Below are 20,671 nucleotides of genomic sequence, written 5' to 3'. Positions count from 1 at the left end.
TTCCAGTGCCGAGAGATGGAGTGGTGGTATACTGTTAAGATCCAACATAAATAGTGCACACTAAACATTGTCCATTACAATTATTCGTTTTCAATGAACTAAGAATATAAATTGCGGATGGTGCCGGTTAGTTTTAAAAATTCAATTAAACGCTACCTGCAGCCAAACCATACAGTTTAGATATGCTATGGGTGATCCAACAAAAATAGTACACACTTGTTCAGTCATATTATTTGTTTTCGTTGAATTAAGAATACATAATATTTCAGATGGTGTTGGTTAGTTTTTGAAAATTCATTTTGCCCTGCCTAACTAAACCAAAATTGATAAAAAATATTCTTCTATCTATAAAATATCTACAATTATGTACGATTTAATGGCATAATTTTAGCTATTTTATAGATAGATGAATTTTTTTGACTTTTAACTATAATGGCTTGGTTTACGCAGGGTTTAATTGGATTTTAAAAACTGACCAACACTATCTGAAATTTGTAAGCCTTAGTTCAATAGAATTAAATACGTTTGTCTGACAAAGTTTAGCGTACACAATTTATATTGAATCTTAAGAGCCTACCTCCACCCTTCGCAACTGGTATATTCAAATAAGAACAAAATAACTATTTTTAGTAATTGATCAGTCTTTAATTTCAATAATTATAAGCAAAATAAAATTCGACTTCTCGGCAGTTATTTGTATCATTTTTATATATCAGTTTATAAATATAAAATAATTATATTCTATTTAATACTATAACAGACCATGAGGCCCAATGACAGTAGTGTATTGAAACAGTAGTTTAATTAGTAATAGAAGGGAAACCGTCTCAAACACCCAAGCTTTGAGAAAATCACATAAATATATAGCCCCCGGATTAAAAACCAGCGCCTTACGCACTGGACTACGAGGGTCTACAGTTGTTTTATACATTTTTTGATGTGTATTGGAAGTTATAGATCATTACATATTGTGTAAAATTACATATGGAATATGCATATATTTTTTTATTAGATTTTGACCATAGTATGTAGACTTATCGATTGTTAAAAATTGATACCTCATTTCAATAATTGAAGTCTCAAATATCTATATTATTTTACCAGATCGGCCAAATCACTTTGGTGGCGATTGCAATCGGATTATGCGAGGCAACATTCTGCCCTTTGCCTCCCCGCCTGTCCGGACTGAACAAGCCGCTGGTTTGGGAAGGCGGTTCTTTGACATTCCCCTCTGAGTCTGTCAAAAATATGTATGTTAAGGGAGGCCAATACACAACGAAGAACATGATTGCCACAAAAGCAGTCTACAAACATGATACAGTCATAGTAATGATGTCAAGGTAAGAACTTCTGCTATAATTCAAATTTGTATTCATATTTTTTACTAGTTGGAAAACTCATCCATGATGTATGAAATAATATTTAAATTCTGGTTAATTATTACTTTATGTTGGATCTAGAATTTAGAAACGTGCCTTATGTAAAATAACAAAAATATTGCCATCACTATTTTTTTCAGTGTGTAATGAGACAACACTATTTTCATTTGTTTTGTACATCTGTCATCAGCGGCGGCTGGTCTAACATCATGCAAGTGCACTGCACTGCTTGCAATGCTATGAAACATAGTTCAACATCGTAAATTATATTTTTTCTTCATAAGTTTTTAATATTATCGCTCACTTATTGTAATGCAAACCATAAACCGATGTGCTCATATTGCCAATTGGCGATAATACAGGCACTATGCACCGTATACGTCATCTTCACTGAAATCGTTAGCGCCCCGGCAATATATTTTGTTTACTTAAAATGAACCCAAAGCTTAGTATTAACTAAAGCCATTATAAAACAACTTAAACCGTGCTAATCGTTTACGCCATGCGTAAGTTCCAGAATATCGTGCGCCGACCATGTAAAATGACATCATATTGTTCTGAGTAGAGAGTAATTACAGATTTGAATTATGGTTTGTTATTATAGAAACTGCGACTTACTGTTCACGCTCAAATTATGTTTAGTATCATATTTAGCAATCTCGTATGTAAAATGCCTGTTAAACTAAATACAATAGAATTCATTATTTTCTAAATTTAAAATGTGTAAGAAATATAATACAATGTCGGTAAGATATTTTGATTTATGTGTACTGCAATTAAATCAGTGAAGATAAAAATAATTTTGGTACGTACCGCATTTCAGCTAAGCTAATAAATCTTAATATTATTTCACAAAGTGCAGTTTCATAATAATCATTATTCATACAGTGTACAAATCGCTAAAGATAATGTACTTATATAGAATAAGATGGCTTACGTTAAAAGTAAGAGGTATTTATCTACTATAAGAGATGCAATCGTTTCTTAAAACTAATCCAATAAAGATTTAAGTAACTTTTATTAAAATTATTAACTAAGTTTTATTAAAAATATAAAATATACAGATAATTTCCCAAATGTCAATAACGTTTTGTCAAATCAAAAATAACGCCGAATTGATTTCATTTTTCAATAAGGCAAGTTTCCAGCGCACCCTCAAAAATTACAATCCAAAAAATCACTGGCCGCCACTGTCTGTCATATCATTATTTTACATAAAAATAATTATTTAAAAATTGGAACTGCTTAAAAAGACCCGTGCACATTTCAAGCTTCAAAATTTGGAGCGAGCTTTTGTGAATCGTCACGGAGCCGCTGACACCGCTCACGGAACCCGGTTGGAAATCAATGATGTAGATATTGTATAGATCAGTGTTGCCCACTGATCTACTTCTAAAATCAAAACCGAACTGCGATCTTGCAATATCCTAGTTACGACCATCCAGTGATCCCTGTATTTTGACGTCTGCATGGCTGAAGGTATTTGGAGACTTGTAGTGTCTTTCACTTGGTCAGACGATCATGTAAAGTCTAATAGTTTCAACACTGTTGACGACCTCCCTCATCCAACTCAATGATTTCGCTGATAAATGCTTGACTCCTTGGTAATTTTCCATTTGTTTGAGAATGTCAACATTTCTCACCCTTGCCAGTTTGCGGAATTTTGAGGATACGTCTGTACAACCACATCTCTAAAGCCTTAACTCTCAATGACATCTCCTGGTATCTTTGTTATAGGTGAATAAATAAATAATGTTGTATATACAATTAATTAATTCATTCACAGGCTGAAAGAAGGGAATCCTGCAACATTAGCTTCCTATGATATCAGACAAAGGCTAGCAGAACCAACCTTCACTCCATATCCTGACCTGGCTTCTCACGAGGAAGGAAACGCCCAAGCTATTCAAAACGCCGTCGATATGTATCTTGACAGCCAGGTAATTATTATATTTACGATTTCATTTCTTTATAAGAATTGTTTTCAATATACTTCTTTTGAAGAAAAATTGAGCTTCTCAAATTCATTGCACGGCGACTATTTTAATTTGGAAGTTAAAAAAAAATATGTTCACATTACAGGGTCTTTTATGGGTGTTGGACACAGGAATGGTGAACACTTTGGTTAAACCAAAAGTGATGTGCGCACCAAAAGTGGTGTGCATTTCTACAGTCACTGGTAAAATTGAGAAGACCTTAGATTTATCAGCACTGGTTTCCAAATCTTCAAGACCGCAACACATCATTGCAGATTATGACCATGAAGGAAAAGTGTATCTGTAAGTATAACATAATATAACTTTATTTAGCATCATAAGATGAGCATTTTCTTCCACTCATTGTCATAGTCACCGCTTTAAACTAATTGATATTAGTATCTATCAGTGGCGAAGGGTGCCTGTGGAAGGTAAGTAGGCTGTGGCAGATAACTGAAAAACAGTTCTAGAACAGCCATATTAACAGTACAGTAGAACCTCGATATAACGGACTAATATGGGTGTCCGTGAAAGTTGAAAATCCGTTCTATAAAAACACAAACAAAATCCTGTTTATTTGTCTTCGGATGATATATCCAGACACACCCATTGTGGAGTGATGTTAATGTTTGATGTTCACGTGTTTGCTATTGGTAACCCTGCTTTGCAAAAGAATCAAGAAAAATTTGAAATCACTTTTGAAATCTGATGTTTTTTTTATAATCAACTACCTACTTATCTAAAATTACGAAAATGCGTGTAATATAGTTGAATTTCGTTAAGTGACGAATAGTCAATAATTGTTATTAGATCGTTGAGATGCGATCTGATCACTGATAACTTTGTTTTTGGGCGTGTTGTTTCTTCTTTCCCGATACCTTCACTTTCATTCTCATTTTCCAAGATCATGACTTCATCTGCTATTTCACTTTCAGTCATGATGTGATACCCATTGAATGGGGAAATAAATGCATCCATTCACTTTATTTCTAGTAGGGTAAAATGGTAGCCACAGAAAAGTTAATATTGAAATATTGAGGCATAAACAAGATTGCGGGCTGTTTTTACATTTTATCAATGTATGATATTATCACCTCCGAAAGGGGGGGGGGAGGTGTAGGATGAGCGCTGGACCCCCCGTGATGATGTAAGGTCAGGGTGATCGTCTGCTGGCTTCTTCTTTCGGTGACATGCTTATGTTGATTGACAACGCGGAATTATTGGCGAAAACGGCGTTTTATTGTTCGAAATACATTTACAGTCAAGTTACAGCGTAGAAAATATTTATAAAAATAAATTAAAATGGCAGTGACGTTGGCGTGCGCGGCGCTGACGTCACGCTCGAGAGTTCGAAAACCGAATGATCTTTTAGGGGCTGGGGTATAGATCTACCATCATAAATTGGCGTTTCAGGGAGGGCGCTAGTATGACATTGAGAATATTACCATAACTAACAAAAAAATGGTAATTTATAATTTTTTATTGGTAGTAGATTTCTGTACAAATATTATGCAATCCAAACATGTTGTAAAATTAAATGGCATTTGTAACAAATTTATCCTCGATAGACAATTTTAGTTTCAAATTCGACCGGCCGCCAACTTACGATGGTAGATCTATAGTATCAAAGTAGGTAATCATAATACACAACAAATAATTCACAATTCTATCACTGAAAAATGACAAAAGGACAGTCTTTACACCCTATGTACCTGGCTTGTAGGTACATTGGGTGTCATATTTCTGAGAATTTCTGGTCACAGAAACAGACCTTTTCCAGGTACATGCTTTGAAATGAACTGTGCATTTGCTGGGATTATCATTACCTACTGCATTTCTTTGCTTGATAGGTACATATTTTGAAATATCTTACCTACAAAATGAACACAGACATATTCTTATAAATAAAATTTTAGTATACCTACATAATTTTAAACTAAATACATCAGACATTGAATGGTTTGAAATTAATGATTTATAGGTATTTAATTATTATTATGCATGACTTTAATATAGGTAAGTACCTAGGTAAGTGCTTTATGGATGTTCTTTTTTAATAAAGCTAAGCCAGTGATTTTTTTATGCTAGGGATGAATTTAATGGCAAGGCTTCTGATAAAATTATTAATGCTGAGAAAGTAATTGTTCTTAATACCTACGTATTTATGAAATAATACTTATTTAGTTTAGACTTTGTTGGCTAAGTTTCTAAAGGGTGACTATAAAATTTTCATATATCTAAGCTTACGGGCTAGAAATTAGTCTCGCAGTCGATCTGTTCATGTTTGCATGAATCCGCCCAATGATGATTCAGACCTCATGGCCTTGGATCCTCTGAGGATGTCATGGTTTAGGCGGTAACAATATACGTTAGATTTTCTTGTGATTATTCATCTAATTAATGACTTGGCATTGTATAAATTTATATAATACCAGCTGTAATGAATGGCTCGGAAATTTAGTGCATGACCAAAAGCATGGAAAGGGTCTTGGATTCATTTGTACTGTGTGGTATCGTCTGACCCATCAATGACACATATTTGCTATTACGGGGGCCCGCAGATTTATGCAGGGTTTAATTGAATTTTAAAAACTAACAAACACAATCTACACATTATAGTTTTAATTCAATGAAAACAAATGCGTTTGATTAACAAAGTTTAGTGCTCAGTATTTATGTCGGATCTTAACAGTCTACCTCAACCCTTCGGCCACTGTTGTATGTAAAATCGGGACCTCCCACTGAAGAGTGTGTGAGAAAAATGGATTTTTGTTACCAATTTGCAAATGCAAAAACAATTTGGTGTCATTCTTTTTCTCATCTTATCGTCATGCTCGATGCCTTAATGCTAATATTAATTCTGGCACTAGCGTGTATAACTTGAGCTGGTGTTTGTAGGTGTCTGTTTGTTCTAGAACTACCATCTGCTAGTATTAAATTAAAATTTATATTACAGATACATAAGTGATGCTCCGTCCTGCTCAATTTTAGTGTATGACGTGACTCATGCTAGCGGATTCCGAGTCCTGTTGCCAAAAGCTGTGGCTCCAACTGTCAAGCCAAACGATGTGCTATACATGGCCCTCACCCACAAAGCCGGAAACACAGTTCTCTACCTTACCTACCTCAACTCTCCCCATATCTTTTCAATCAAGACACAGTATTTGACGAAGGGAAAAGCACAAGGAAAAATAACAGGTACCTAATGATAACATGTTGACAGTTGTGGTTTGGTCAACTTTAACTTTAATGTCATTCTTTCATTTAATTTAATCAAATCATAATTGCTAGCCTACGTATAAGTAATCCGAATGGCTAACATTAACATATTAAATATATTAATTAGTTACCTACTTATTTCATTCTATCATGCTCCAGGATCAGAGCATATAATAAGAATTGGACCACTAACCTCAGTCCATTACCTCATCCTGCACCTCCCACTATGCCGACCAGCAGTGTCTACATTGTTTTTGTAGTACCTTTTGTAGTAGTTTTTGTGGTGTTATACTCTCTCGTTGCATCCAGAACACATGTGCAAGTGCCTCTTTGTGATTATATCCATTACTGAGGACTGACGTGTCTACTGATAAACTCGAATGTTTCTAAAGCGGTCGTACCAGTGTATCTCTAAAATTTGGCGGAAACATTGATTCTAAAAGCTCAAAAGACGAGACCTTTGGCCCTTGGTAAGATGCCACGTCCCAAAGCCATACAGAAGTACCAGTAGCATATACATCTTGAACAAGCGTCATTTGATCCTCATGAAATACACCGTTGATATATTAATTAAAATTATTTTAATTCTTTTCAGATATTGGAGCAAAAGTGGCACCAATGGTATTTTTAGGCACGGATGGACAATCGACGATCTACTTCCGATACAATAACGAACCGGAGATATTCAGCTGGGACACACTGAAGACGTTCGATCCGGAATCCTTACATGCAATTTACAAAAGTGAAGACTGTTTCCTTCCAACGGCAGTCATTGTAGACCATTGGAAAGGCCTCAAAGTACTAGAATCCACTTTCAAAGATTATATTGATAATTCGTGTGGATGCGGGACTTTCCAGCAGCTTCATGATTTACAGAAATGAGTGGTATTATCCAGCGAATGGATACATTTCAGTCATGGATCAATAAATGTACATATCGATGGGGATTTTTAAGAAAGACAGTTTAGTGAGTGTAGGTTGAGCAAGTGGCTAACATCTATTTCTCGTTCGACAATTTTCATGCGACATTTGACTGATTTTGAGGTTAACCGATTTTTACAACCTGTCAAATAGTACCATAAAATGACAACATCGTGTCTCGCTTACTTTTGAAGAATGAGATTGGAGAGACAGTCAGCACTTTATGTGTAAACTATGTGTAAACAGTTATGTCAAACAGTCATGATAGTTTAAAATACTCACTCTTGCTGCAAATAAATCCATGCACGTGAAAAGGCGCTATAATAGCGCCTGTATACTTGCATGGATTTACTGGCACCAATAGTGTGTAAATTTAACTATCACGATAATAACCGTTTAAACGGAAAAGTGCTGACTGTCTGCCCATCTCATTCTTCAAACGTAAGCGAGACACATTGTTGCCATTGTATGGTACTATTTGATAGGTTTTGAAAATTGGTAAACGTCAAAATGCAAAATGTAGTAAGTATTTTTTCCGGCAGGTTCGCTACTATCGTTCTACTGCGCTGGTACAGATATTGCACAAGTTACAACTATCGCGTGAAAATTCAGAAGCTGCCAAACTTTTTAATCTATACATGCAATCATGCAACTTGTACTACATACTGTCAGCAATAAATCCAAGCACATATAAACAAGGTGTAATACTAATTTAACAACAATCGGACAATAGGACAATATCCAATTCAATAAGATATTCTCAACTGATAATAGGTTGAGAATGTCCTATTGAAGTGGACGAAACTGGTCCCAACTGTTATTAAATTATGTCTCGTTGTTGTTTAGAGTAATTCCAACAAGAATTGACAGTGTAACATTAAAATAATAAATCAACTCGAGTTCGCACATGCCCACTAAAATGGATCGCATACATTACAATTTGCAACAAAACAATCTGTCATTTTTAAAATATCAGAACTGTGAAAGCCATTTGAAATCTATAAACAAACCAAATGGCTGGATGTCTCGAAAACTGTTTGTTGAATTAAATAATGTGGGAAAATTGCACATCACAGTGCAGGCGTGCAATGATGATTCATATATTTAGTATTACTGTGGTTTGCTTCAAGAAAATTTGTATTGCGCCTGGCTATTTAACATGACATTTAAGAAGAATTATGGCGTCTGGGAGAGCGCGTCCTCTAGTATTCTTCCTAAATGTGTTACACTGTAATGTATTTAATTTATTGAGTTATAGCTGTGGTGCACCTTTTCCCTTGTTGATTTTACCATGCCATGACATTTATGATACTATTTATTAACTAGACTAAACTTGTCTATTAAATCAATAAACTAAATTATTTATGCATACTCCCATTTTTTTCATTTTTCATTAATTATTACCATTCACATTTGTTCTAAAAGCAGCATATCGCACCCTCGCAACTAAACTGCCACAATCCAAAAAACGTCAAACAGAGCTTTGAGCTTTCAGTTTTGAAGTTTTTACCTTTCGCATTTTTGTACTGTGTTTTTTTAAATATATTTAGATATTGAATGAATATTTGACTTGAATTTGATGACTTAGAGATATGAAATTTTTGGTACATATACTATGAACGATAGACAGTGAAACGTAGTAATTAACTCAAAACACGTAATTTTGGACTTGTGGCGGTTTAGTTGCGGGGGTGCATATGAGCGGAGAGATTATTTTCATAGCCAATTGCAGAGCGATTACAATAATTGATAGAACATCACAAAGAAACATGCCGTGGATTTGAATATACAAAAACAAATGATAACAGCAGGACAATGAGGAAATGAGATTGAATCAAATATGCTTCGAGCAAATCATTTATAATATTCTTATAGTTAAATATAATACAAAAATAATGCTCAAGGCTTTTGGCAAATTGTACTATTTTGAGTAAAGAAGGGTCCCTGAAGTTTTAAAGAAAAATAACCTGTTTTACCTTTCCTTTTACCCTCATATATCTAGCAATGGTGAAAAGTGGAGGTCGGCTGTGGAGAAATGATTTGGTTGGGGCATTGTATAATTATTGAATTTTAAAAACTTACCGACACAGACTGCAATTTGTATTCTTAATTCAATGAAAAAAAATAGTATGACTAACCCAGGTTAGCATGCACTATTTTCAGTGACGTCCGTAGATAAAATGCCGCCCCTAGGCAGCACCAAAATGCCGCCTTACTTTTTATACATTATTTTTATCATCCTTTCATGAGTCCAATATCTAAGAAATGTGTTGTATGGATACATTAGGTACTAACAAAATATCAGACTAATTATTCGCAAATCTGCACGTGTCATTTCTGGTCACCAAGGACGTCGAAGAGCAACGAAAGTAAACTAGATATCGCGAACCCGAAAAAACCAGTGAGCTGAATTTTTTAATGGAAAGATATTTTCGTTATTACTACGTTTAGATAGCTATTTCTATATTATATTCAAAATGATTTTCCTCGATTTGCCGCCATTCGAGTAACCGCCGTTCCCAAGCGACGCTCAATCTGCCTACCCCCACTGGATGTCGCTGACTATTTTTCTCATATCTCTACAGCCTACCTCCACCCTTCGTCACGGATATCTGGACATATCTTGAGGTATCTCAATAACTGATAACGTACAACATAACAATGTTATAATATTTTATTTTACAATCTTCACTACGCCAAGTAACTAGTAAAATAGGGCACCATGATTTATTAGGTACCAATCTAAATAAATAATATGAATTGAGATTATGATTATTACAAGTGACATAATCTAATTTCATATCACCACATACCTATTTATGCGTGATACATGTTTCAAACACGTAACTATTTTATATGAAAAGTTATAAGGTTCATAACGTTATACCCTGTTTACACGTGCATGGTTTACTGCTAATAGTATAATATATTATCGCGGCCATAACATGAAAAATAAACACATATTATAAACGTTATATTATCGTGCAAGTTGCAAGATTGCATGCATGGATCAAAAAAGCTCAGCAGCTTCTGAATTTTCACGTGACAGTTGGAACTTGTGAGAAATCAGCCGGAAAAAAAATGAACTACACCACGCAGGGCATTTTTGACATTTACCAATTTTCATAACCAGTCAAATAGCACTATACAACGATAACGCATTGATACCAGATGGAAATCTCCCACAGGAAACTACCTCAAAGGGCGGACCGAACCATCATATTTCCCAAAATACCACAGCCTATGTCCACTCTTCGCGGTGATCGCAACCCTCGGCCGAGCGGAACCCGTCTCCTTGAAATTCAAATTCGTCAAACTCCCGCCAAAACAGACGCGGTCTATCAAAAACGGCCGCTCGCGCCGCCACTAGTCAATCCGTCGGTAAAACAGAGAGGTTCCCGACCGACGGATGAACATGACGCCGCCTGTCAGTTGAACGCGCGCAAAAAGCTCTCTCTTACACAGTGATGCCAACCGTACTATAATTATAGTACAATACTATAATTTTGATTTCGCGAAAAATGTAAAATACTATAATTTTACGCCAAATATACCAAAATACTATAATTTTAAAGGATTCAAGACGAGAAATGTTCCTGTACTATATGTTTTTCAGAAATACTATATTTTTTACGCCTTTGTACTATAATCAGCATAGAAAAATATGGCAACACTGCTCTTACATCAACCGCCGAACCAACAGCATCGACCGCAAAATCTCTTCTCGCCTTCGCTCGCCTCGGACGCGAAGCCAAGCCAGCATTCCGGACAGCCCGCCAAAAAGACCACATCTGACATCGGCAGATCGCCACGCCGCAAGCACTGACTCGCCTCGGATGCCAAGCAATCAATCAGCAGCCCAGCCGCGACACCACGTTGCAGCCCGCCAATTACCAACCGACCGCCAACGACGACAATAACCTGTATCGTATCTGTAACGACTACCCTGCAATACGATGAAATAAACCAGCCTTGACCAAATACCCCGTGCGTTTCTGTCCCCCACCCCCGCTTTGACCTTGACGTTATCACGGCCTGCCATCTCCGCTTCAAAGCGCGCAGAAGGCCGGTGATAGCATCTCGCTTACGCTTGAAGAATGAGATTGGCGAGACAGTCAGCACTTTTACATGTAAACAGTTATTATCGCGATAGTTCAGTTTATTATACACTATTGGTGTCAGTAAATCCATGCACGTGTACAGGCGCTATTAAATTATATCCCATGGATATGGTATATAAAATGTTGCTATTATATTGACTTGAATTGTCCTCCTTCAAACAGTAAAAACACAAATAAATATAAATAATTTTAATTTGTTTTCTTAAAAGAGTTGAGAACAACATTTACAGAATGATGATTTTATAATTGCATATTAAACTTTGAAGTCAAGTTGATCACATAAGCACTTGAATCGAGCGATCTTCAGCACCCTTAATTATTTAAAAATGTATAAAAGTAAAAAACTGTGGAAATTTAAACTAGTAAATAAGCATGATCAACAATTTTTAAGCATGAAGGTGTGCTGTTTTGTTCTTTCATAATTGAATTGCTTTTGTTTTTCTTCTTGTTAGTCTTCAAATATGGCCGCCGTTGTGATGTATACGTCGGATTGGTCACTGCCCACACACTTCCGTGTGAATCACATAACAAGTCTGTGACATTCGGCAACAGTTGGTAAGACTGGGCTAGAACGTCATGACTCTCGGCCTTCAACGGTTTCCTAAAACCAAGATAATCACATATTAATCAAAGTTAACTTTGTTACAGTTTATCAATTCTAAATACAACATGAAAAGTTATTTGTCTTTAATTTGAGTCTCTTTCGAGTGGAGATTATATTAACAGACTTTTTTACGTGGAATAGTTGAGTGCCATATGCCCAACCCATTGGGTCTTTGTATTGGATCAAATAAACATCGAAAAAACAGCATGCATTTTTTGACCAGCCGAGGGTTTGAACCCGTGACCCACATCTTCATATTTACACAAAGACAGCCACTCTACCAACTAAGCCAATCTGTAATATCTTAAATAAATTATGTGACATGGGTATTGATACACCCCTGTTACAGGCGGGCTTCTCCCGGTGTAAAATAATCATTTAGTAGCTTAAGTCGAAACGTAACCCTGACCTCTAGAAACGGCTTCATAAAACATCTAATCTGATTCCTTGCTCAACCACGTAAGTATTTTTTATTCATATGTAAAGGCCTTCGTCCGGTGTGTGAAAATCGCATATTGGGCGGAGGTGTAATTAAGATAAATTTAATTTAATTTAAAAAGTATAAATGATGATGGATGAAAGCGATAATTTTAAGACTAAATATAAGTATTTAAATATAATAAATTTTGCCGCGCATTGTGCGTGAAATCCTCGCGCGCCGGCGCCAGGGTCAGGCTCGTGATTCGCCGAATCAAAGATCATGCGATAAAATTTGGCCAATCACGAGAGTCGTTTTTGCTGGACGGCGTCGGTACGCGAAGCTTAAAAAAAAGAAATAAATAAGTAAGCGTCCCCTTTCCGACATATACGGACCTGCGTAACTAATTGCAAAACCTAAACATGTAAAGAAAGTGTAAAATATAAGGATTACCAAGTTACACGAGACAGACGTGGTTTTATTTAATTCCACCCTCAAATATATCGTACTTTTCTTTTGTGAATCCGGGGTTCGATGGACACCTGAGCTAGCCGCTGGAACCCCGGGGATCTCAGTATGTATAACATTATTGCAATTTGCCTCCGAAAGGGTTATATTGATTTACACTGTTTGTTCCATATTATAAGTAAGGTTTGATAGATTGAACAGGAAACAAGAAAGAGGCGAGGCACTAAATGAGACAAGGCGATACAATAAATGTGATCTAAATACTGTCGGAGATAGATGCCATATATAACAAACATTTTATCCCCACAGGAAGAAATCTGCATATTTTAATTTGTTAAGCAGTTGGTACCCAAGCACAGAATATAGGTCGATTAAAAATTAAGTAAGTTTTAGTATGTCGATTGTATTGATTCGCTTAGTAGTGTAAGGAATCGACCACTATGAAAAAACTCTCGAACCAGTTTAAATTTCATGGGCAACTATTTCGTAGCATTTCTGTATATAAACACTCCATCTGTTTAATTACTATATGTATGACAATACCACATAACTCTATATCAGTTTATTATTGTATAAACTGCAAAGCTTTGCAGTAAGATGCAGGAATTAAAGAATTATCAAACAACAGTATAAAACTTTTGCATCGGCATTGAGTAGGATATAAAAATAAAGTTTAAACAAGACTAGGTTTCTTTTGTTTAAATAATATATTGTATTATAGGCAAAGTAGTTTGAGACAACTACGTCTGAACTAAGATAGATGATAGAAATATCTTCTGAATTATTGAGGCACCTTGTGTCCCATCGCACGATAGCGAAATCTCGAGTCAGATAATAGAATAAGCCACGTGCGGAATCTACCAGCAGACCATGTGAAGGACCCAGTTTTTCTCCCAAGAACTTCGCAGTCATTTCTATGTGACCATTTTGTTTCTGTAACACAAAACAATATTTAAAATTATGAAATAGTAAACAATAATAGTATTACATACTTATCCCATCCAATAAGTAATGCGGTATTTTAAGGATATATTAAATGATGCAAAAAAAGATTAATTCAAGATATATTTTTTATTATATTTTCAATTCTTTGGAGAATAGATCAATTAATGTGATATTGTAGACTGGGAAAAAGATGGTAATTTTATGGTGCCGAATCTGTATAATATGAAGCGCCTAGTTTCAAAACCCCCTAAAACGATTTTAGGTAGTTTTGAGAAAAATGAGAAAAACACATTCATATCTATCACTGCCAGCCAATTTTTACTACTACTAGGCCAGCTATTTTCGGAATAAAATAAATCCCTTAAAAAATATGAAATAGAAACAGAATGATAAATATTTATGAAAACTTACCAATACAACATGTTTATCGAGTTTATTGTGAATATTTTCACACTAAAATGATGAATATTGTTTAGAAAATATATACAGAATGTTTATTCAGAAGTTATGACGTTTACAAGAACCCGCGAGTTAACTCATCCGTGGCCTGACGCGACATACATGCTTTGGCGAGTTAACTCGTCCGTGGCACGGTTCAGGATCTGTAAACTTTATGTATTTATTATTTTATTCCTATATTCTAAAGAGTATTTTGGCTTATCCATTTCAGGGGTATTTGAAAAGCACACCCAACCGTTTATTGACGGTTTTTGGTGTTTTTTATAGTTCAATCTTTGGACATCATAAAGGTAACAAATATATTCATCTAAATAAATATCAAACCCAAAATTTTTCAATAACTGGTTTAGGAGGATTTGAAACTAGGCGCTTCATATGGTGTAAAGTTTTTTAAACAGGGGTTTATTATCTGGTTACATGTAAGTTGTACGTAAAACATTTCACCGTGGCACAGTTCGCCGTATGCTTTCTTATCGGAAAGAGATGACCGTATACTAAGAATAACACAAGATAAGAATACAATACTAAGTATAAGAAGTATTCAAGAACCCTGTTTTATTTACACATGAATTTTATGTCAGTACTATGCGACCAAAAGAGGTTGGACAGTATTTAATATACGGCCATATACTTCCGATACAACATTTCACGGTGAAGTATGATACGGCAAACTGCATATGTACAAGTTTCCGGACACGTTATTATCCGGGGGTCTTTGAAAGAGAAGGATTGTTCTGGAAACATCTTTTTATGGATGTTATCTAAAAAGATATTTTCACATTAATAACAGAATTCTTAAAATAAAAAATTTTACTTACACTTTGTTTATGTTCATATTTTCGTATTGTGTCTAAGGTTACAGCGAACATAGACAAACTGTTTGGTGAAGTTATAAATATATTATTGTCAAATTTAGATACTGCAATATTTTCTGTACTTGTCAAACTATTTTTAATGACGTTTTTCTGTTTTTCCTCAGATAATATTACATGAGTGCAATGATCATTACGCGTTGAACAAATATACATGATATTCCCATTTGAAACCCCCACATAGGCTTTTTGACCCCAATGTAGTGTAGTAGGATCTATTTTTACACTGGCAACATTAATTGAATTATTGTATAATTTGAATGTGTGTATAATTTGATTCGAGAATATATTGAATACAATTAGTTTTGCAGGACAATCAAAGTCTTTGTTGCCATTATCGAGAATCCAAATTCGTCCTAGCAAATCCACATCTGTGTAGATAACGTTTTGAAGAGTTTCACAGTCTCCGGGCCGGTGCCATTCTCTTGATGGATATGGTCTACCTTTGGCGTAAATTTCTCCGTCTGGCCAGGTGGTTTCCACAAGTGAGTACGCACTGTTATTTTTACACTGATTTGATACCCGAATCGATAAATATGCATGATTTCTGAACACTGATACATGTAGAAGAGAAAAATCTTTTATTCCAATGTGTGACAAGTCCCAAGCTTTGCACGCTGCAAAAAATGCTAAGAATAAAACAAATTTAGAATTGACCATTTTGATGAATTACAAATTAACACTAATTGATATTTTAATTTTATTTCATTCAATAAAATCATTTTTTAGCTGACATTATACAAAATATGTGTCAATCTAAAAAGTCAATGTGTTACAAAATGTTTCAGAGCTGAATCAACATTAATTTACCCCATATTATTATTTTGAAATATATAATTTCGTACAAGATTAATAATAAAACAACATCTGTTGAAATACTGTATTATGTAGGTTATTATGAGATGTACTACATTATAATAATACAGTGAAACTCCGATTTCGCACGCCCGGAATACACGTTTGTATAATGTTTCTGCAGTTCTGTAAACAGTTCTTTAGTACAGGGTTTCCCTAATTTTTTCTGCAATGGAACACTTCGCAAACCCGGAAATTTTAACGGAACACTTAGTTTATTTTGTAGGTTATTTATTAACGCAGCTAACCGTTCTGCCAATTTTGGCAACTGTCGTTAAACTGACAAGACTTATCAGCCGGTCAGTTAAAAACAATATACCCCATCTTTTTCATGCGCACGGTGTGAGAAAAGATGGTCCTCCATCTGTACCTAGATCATGGCTCCCACATCCCGAAGCGAGCCCCCAGGCTAGGATCTTTGGCGGACCCTCTACTTATTGCTAAGGTTAAAGGCAATGTGACGATCTACAGTTGCATATTCCAAATGGTGTTTGAGATAAAATTAAGGGTATTTTTAGCGATTTTTTGTATTTTTAATACACCCACTTTTATGTTGATATGCACAATTATGGACATGTCAAATATCGACAATAATCAGAAATTGTAAGTATGGGAAAACCGCATATTATTAAATGTTAGTATGTTTGAAGTGAAACAGCGTTTTTTACCATTAGTGCATCTTTGTGATGTGTGTTTATCTCACTTGGCTGGTCGATCTCTCACGCCGGGCCCCCGTAAGCCCAGGCTCCCAGGCTAGATGCCTGTCACCCCCCCCCCCTTGTGGGAGCCATGACCTATCTAGATACTTGACGTCATAAACATCAGTGGAGATTGATCATCACTCGCCTTTCAATATGAAGTAGATTCTTTAATTATTTTAGTTTTACTTATTTTACTTCTACTTAGTAGAAGATCTTTAAATGTGTTGCAGTGTATAAAACCTTTCCAAATGGTCGCGGGACACCTATTCATGTTCGGCGGAACACTGGTGTTCCGCGGAACATAGTTTGGGAAACCCTGCTTTAGTACAATAATTCCTGGTTTTATACATTTATTTTCACACAAATCAGATTCCAATTCTAACATCACTTAACCCCAAAATCAATAAAACAAAGTGATAAATATGGTACTTATGTCGTATTCAGGTAGTTAATTAACCCGGGGAGTTAACTGTCAGCCGTGATATTTTTTAATCCGGCCATCCATATTCTGCGTTAGCTGTCAAATGTTGTTTGATTTCAAATGCATTCCATTAGAATCAACTAAGACACAGTGCCGTGTTTTAACAATTATTATTGTAGATAACTGCCTTGTTTATGAAATTGCTCTGAGTGATATTTGTGTTATTTTGGAGCAATAAAAATAACGGAAACGTGTTACCGTGTTAACTATTTAGAATAGCCCTCTGAATGTAAAATCGGTGTTCTACTGTACACATACTGCCCCTGTATTAGACAACTTCTTCTTCTTCGGCCATATCCGCCCCGTAATTGGAGCATATGGACACCACGCGGCGCCTCCAAGAATCCATTTCGCTCGCCAGTCTTCTTGCTTCGTTCCAGGTCAAACAAGCATCCCGTAGCTCCGCCGTATACACTCTATAGATAGTATTTAGCGGCCTTCAAGGACGAAGGAATCCGGTCCGCTTGAAGAACAGGCAAGCCAGGTTGAGGTTCTCTTTGGGCATCCGCAGCACGTGGCCGAGCCAGGTCCAACGTCGCCTCTTTGTTGCTCCTAAAGTCATACTCACCGCACACCCAGTATCCGTCGTACCAGTTAGGTACAGAATATTAAGTTGTGCTCTATAATTTGTACAGAATTTCAAGTTGTACCATATAATTTTCATATCGCCAATTCTGGTAATCAACTTAGTTTATCTGCCAACTAATTCAGTCAATACACACGTTATGTACACAGAGTTTGGATATTTCTTTGTTTCAATTATTATAAAAATATCCCTTTCTGTGGAATCAGGTTATTGTTGTTTTGTTCAAATATAAATTATAAAAAAAACTAATAAAAACTGGCAAGAAAAGTATGATTATTTTTATTTCACAATATACCTTTTGATGTTGATAATAAAACTGGCCAGACCATTTAAAATTAAAGAAATTCTATAGAATAAAGTAATTTCTAAAATAAATAAATTCGTTTGGATCCATAAATATATCTGATAATATTTATGCACATATGTGCTAATTACATTATTGATGCAGCCATATTTTTTAAGTACATCTATTTTTTTTATCTTTTCTAAAAAAGCATTATAACGACGGTGTTTTGGCCAATTGATGTAACCCTCAAATTATACGAAAATGAGTTAATTATTGAATCTTTTCAAGACGACAGAGCAGGTCCCGGCCAAATGTTGTAAATTAAAAAAAATAATTGACCACTTTTTGGAAGGGAAACATCATTTTACATTGGTTTTAGGTTTAAAAATTATGACCCGGCCACTTGATGTAACTGAATAGTGTAACCCACTGCAAAGACTTTTTCTCATAAGACAATTGATGTAAGCCACTATTCTATGTTGGTTACACTATTTGCCCTGTTCGCTCATTCGGAAAGTTTATTTGCCACATGCGGTTTGTCAAGTGATCGGAGGTGTATTAAAAGTATAAGGTGTATAAAAAGAGAATATTTTGTTCCTGTTAATAACGCTACCCGAAAAGTTTGCCAGAATTTTTTATTAAATACTCTTAAGAGCATACTTCAGTGAATAGGCAAATAATTTTCAACTGTAGGTGCGACGAAATGTCGGACTCGCTGCCAATCGGAGAGCGATAGTCGAGCTGTGAACACGTCAATTTGTTTTGTGATGGCGTCGGGGGAATTAATTCTTAAATCGTGTAAAGATGACTAAAAAACGTTACCATTTACTTGAAGAAGAAAACATGTCAATGAATATATTATTATTATTACTAATAGACCAATGCACATAACATTAAATGGACGCATGTTGAATTTTTATGACAAATTATGTTTTTTTCTGCACGCGTCGTTTGCACAATCTTCGCGTTGCGTCGTCACGATTGTTTTAGACCGTGCCACAGCTGAAGTATAGCCTTAATATATCCCAAAATAAGGTTTTCTACACAATTCAAAACAAAACAGAACTTCATACAGCCAAACGGTATAGTCGTGGAAAACACACTCCAAAAAACAAAACATCTTTAGATGTTTTGCACGACATTGAAATGTTTATACAAAAATTACCAGCAGTTTCTTCGCCTACTGTAGAGCAAGTATAACACGAAAATATTTAAATGCAGAATTGAAGAATACATAATTTGTTTACAGGTTATACAAAGACGAATGTAAGATACGCAATTTTATAACATGTTCTGAGAAAGTGTTCAAAGATGTATTTCGTACAAAGTACAATTTAGGTATCCACCATCCAAAAAAAGACAAATATAATACATGTGAAAAACTAAAGAATATTGCTGAAGAGAATATGACAAATGTAGAAAATGATTTCTACAAAAGGCACTAATCTCAGCGCTCGAAATTGAAAAGTTTACGAACCGGAGCACTCGAAAATTTTCTAAGGATATTAATAAGGCTATCAAATTTTATGTGTGTTTATAAACATAAGTGTGCTAGATTTTTTGTTATATCTATGGCATATCTAGCTCAGACGGTCAAATTATTTTGTCCGTGAGACGGAACGATAACTTTACATATTTCACGAACCGGAATAGCGCTCCGGTGCGTTCCGGTCCATTTCGAGCCCTGACTAATCTGAAACCGAGTTTTCCAAATCTATACACTGAAAGGAACAAGATTTAGCCAAGGAAAATCCATTTTTTTATGTGTTTTGATCTCCAAAAAGTCTTAAACACACCCCATGGAAACAACATGTTACTTTATTATTTACGAAAATACTGTCTTTAATGAAACTTTCTATGAAAGTGCGACCAGAAATGGTTATTGTTTTTTATGGGGGGAACAGGATGGGCATAGGGGAGCCAATGAAATTTGTACAATTTTAAATGACTATTTGAATATAGTGGATGAAAGGGGTTCAGTGATCACGGTGTCGCTGTACTGTGATTCATGCCTCGAGCAGAATAAAAATCACCACATGTTGGCCTGTATCATTTGGTTTTTAAGAACAGCAAAAAATATTGTAAATATCAGCATAACATACCTTGAACCTGGACACACTTATATGCCTGTTGACTCCATTCATTTGGGCCTCATCTGAATGGCCAACACTAATAAGTAATTCTAGAATCAACCCAAACCATACAACGTAATTACAATGAACCATGGAGACTTTAAAGACTATAAAAGTCTCCAGAATGCAATTCTCCCCAAATTAAATAAAGCAGATCAAAAAATAATGTTTAAAAAATATTATAAAGGCCTGGTTCTCCGAAGACTCTGACCACATGCTTTTTTCTTATTCATTGAACCCTAATGCGG

General features: G+C 35.4%; 2 protein-coding genes and 1 pseudogene across 3 annotated transcripts; 2 read left to right on the top strand and 1 right to left on the bottom strand.

Annotated features, from left to right (window-relative positions):
- Nucleotides 1–117: 117 nt before the first annotated feature.
- On the top strand, nt 118–7,456 carry LOC147070205 (major royal jelly protein 1-like). The gene is made up of 6 exons (XM_085949921.1): nt 118–126; nt 1,105–1,340; nt 3,166–3,319; nt 3,462–3,658; nt 6,312–6,553; nt 7,170–7,456. The coding sequence occupies exons 1-6, from the start codon at nt 118–120 to the stop codon at nt 7,454–7,456; spliced, it is 1,125 nt and encodes a 374-aa protein (XP_085806047.1).
- A 4,334-nt stretch (nt 7,457–11,790) lies between these two features.
- yellow-k (L-dopachrome tautomerase yellow-k) lies at nt 11,791–16,157 on the bottom strand. 2 transcript variants are annotated; one of them, XM_085949483.1, is made up of 3 exons: nt 15,329–16,157; nt 13,900–14,039; nt 11,791–12,217 (listed from the first exon to the last, which is right to left on the bottom strand). In XM_085949483.1, exons 1-3 carry the CDS (start codon nt 16,040–16,042, stop codon nt 11,971–11,973), a joined length of 1,101 nt encoding a protein of 366 aa, XP_085805609.1. In that variant the 5' UTR covers nt 16,043–16,157; the 3' UTR covers nt 11,791–11,970. The 2 variants fall into 2 exon arrangements, with proteins under 2 accessions (XP_085805609.1, XP_085805610.1); XM_085949484.1 differs by lacking the exon at nt 15,329–16,157 and having other exon boundaries at nt 13,900–14,524.
- Nucleotides 16,158–18,820: 2,663 nt separating this feature from the next.
- Nucleotides 18,821–20,450, top strand: LOC147070203 (uncharacterized; annotated as a pseudogene).
- Nucleotides 20,451–20,671: the final 221 nt, after the last annotated feature.

Source organism: Rhyacophila brunnea, unplaced genomic scaffold (genome assembly GCF_057557595.1).
Source record: "Rhyacophila brunnea isolate RB1 unplaced genomic scaffold, BYU_Rbru_1.0 scaffold_22, whole genome shotgun sequence".
Lineage (NCBI taxonomy): Eukaryota > Metazoa > Arthropoda > Insecta > Trichoptera > Rhyacophilidae > Rhyacophila > Rhyacophila brunnea.
This window is presented reverse-complemented; position numbering and strand designations above follow the sequence as displayed.

Coding starts and splice junctions, on each gene's coding strand:
- LOC147070205 (XM_085949921.1), top strand. Junction 3,320..3,461: donor ATATGTATCTTGACAGCCAG/GTAATTATTATA, acceptor TTCACATTACAG/GGTCTTTTATGGGTGTTGGA. Junction 3,659..6,311: donor CATGAAGGAAAAGTGTATCT/GTAAGTATAACA, acceptor TTTATATTACAG/ATACATAAGTGATGCTCCGT.
- yellow-k (XM_085949483.1), bottom strand. CDS start 16,042: ATGGTCAATTCTAAATTTGTTTTATTCTTAGCATTTTTTGCAGCGTGC. Junction 14,040..15,328: donor AATATGAACATAAACAAAGT/GTAAGTAAAATT, acceptor TTTGTGTTACAG/AAACAAAATGGTCACATAGA. Junction 12,218..13,899: donor ATCGTGCGATGGGACACAAG/GTGCCTCAATAA, acceptor TCTTGGTTTTAG/GAAACCGTTGAAGGCCGAGA.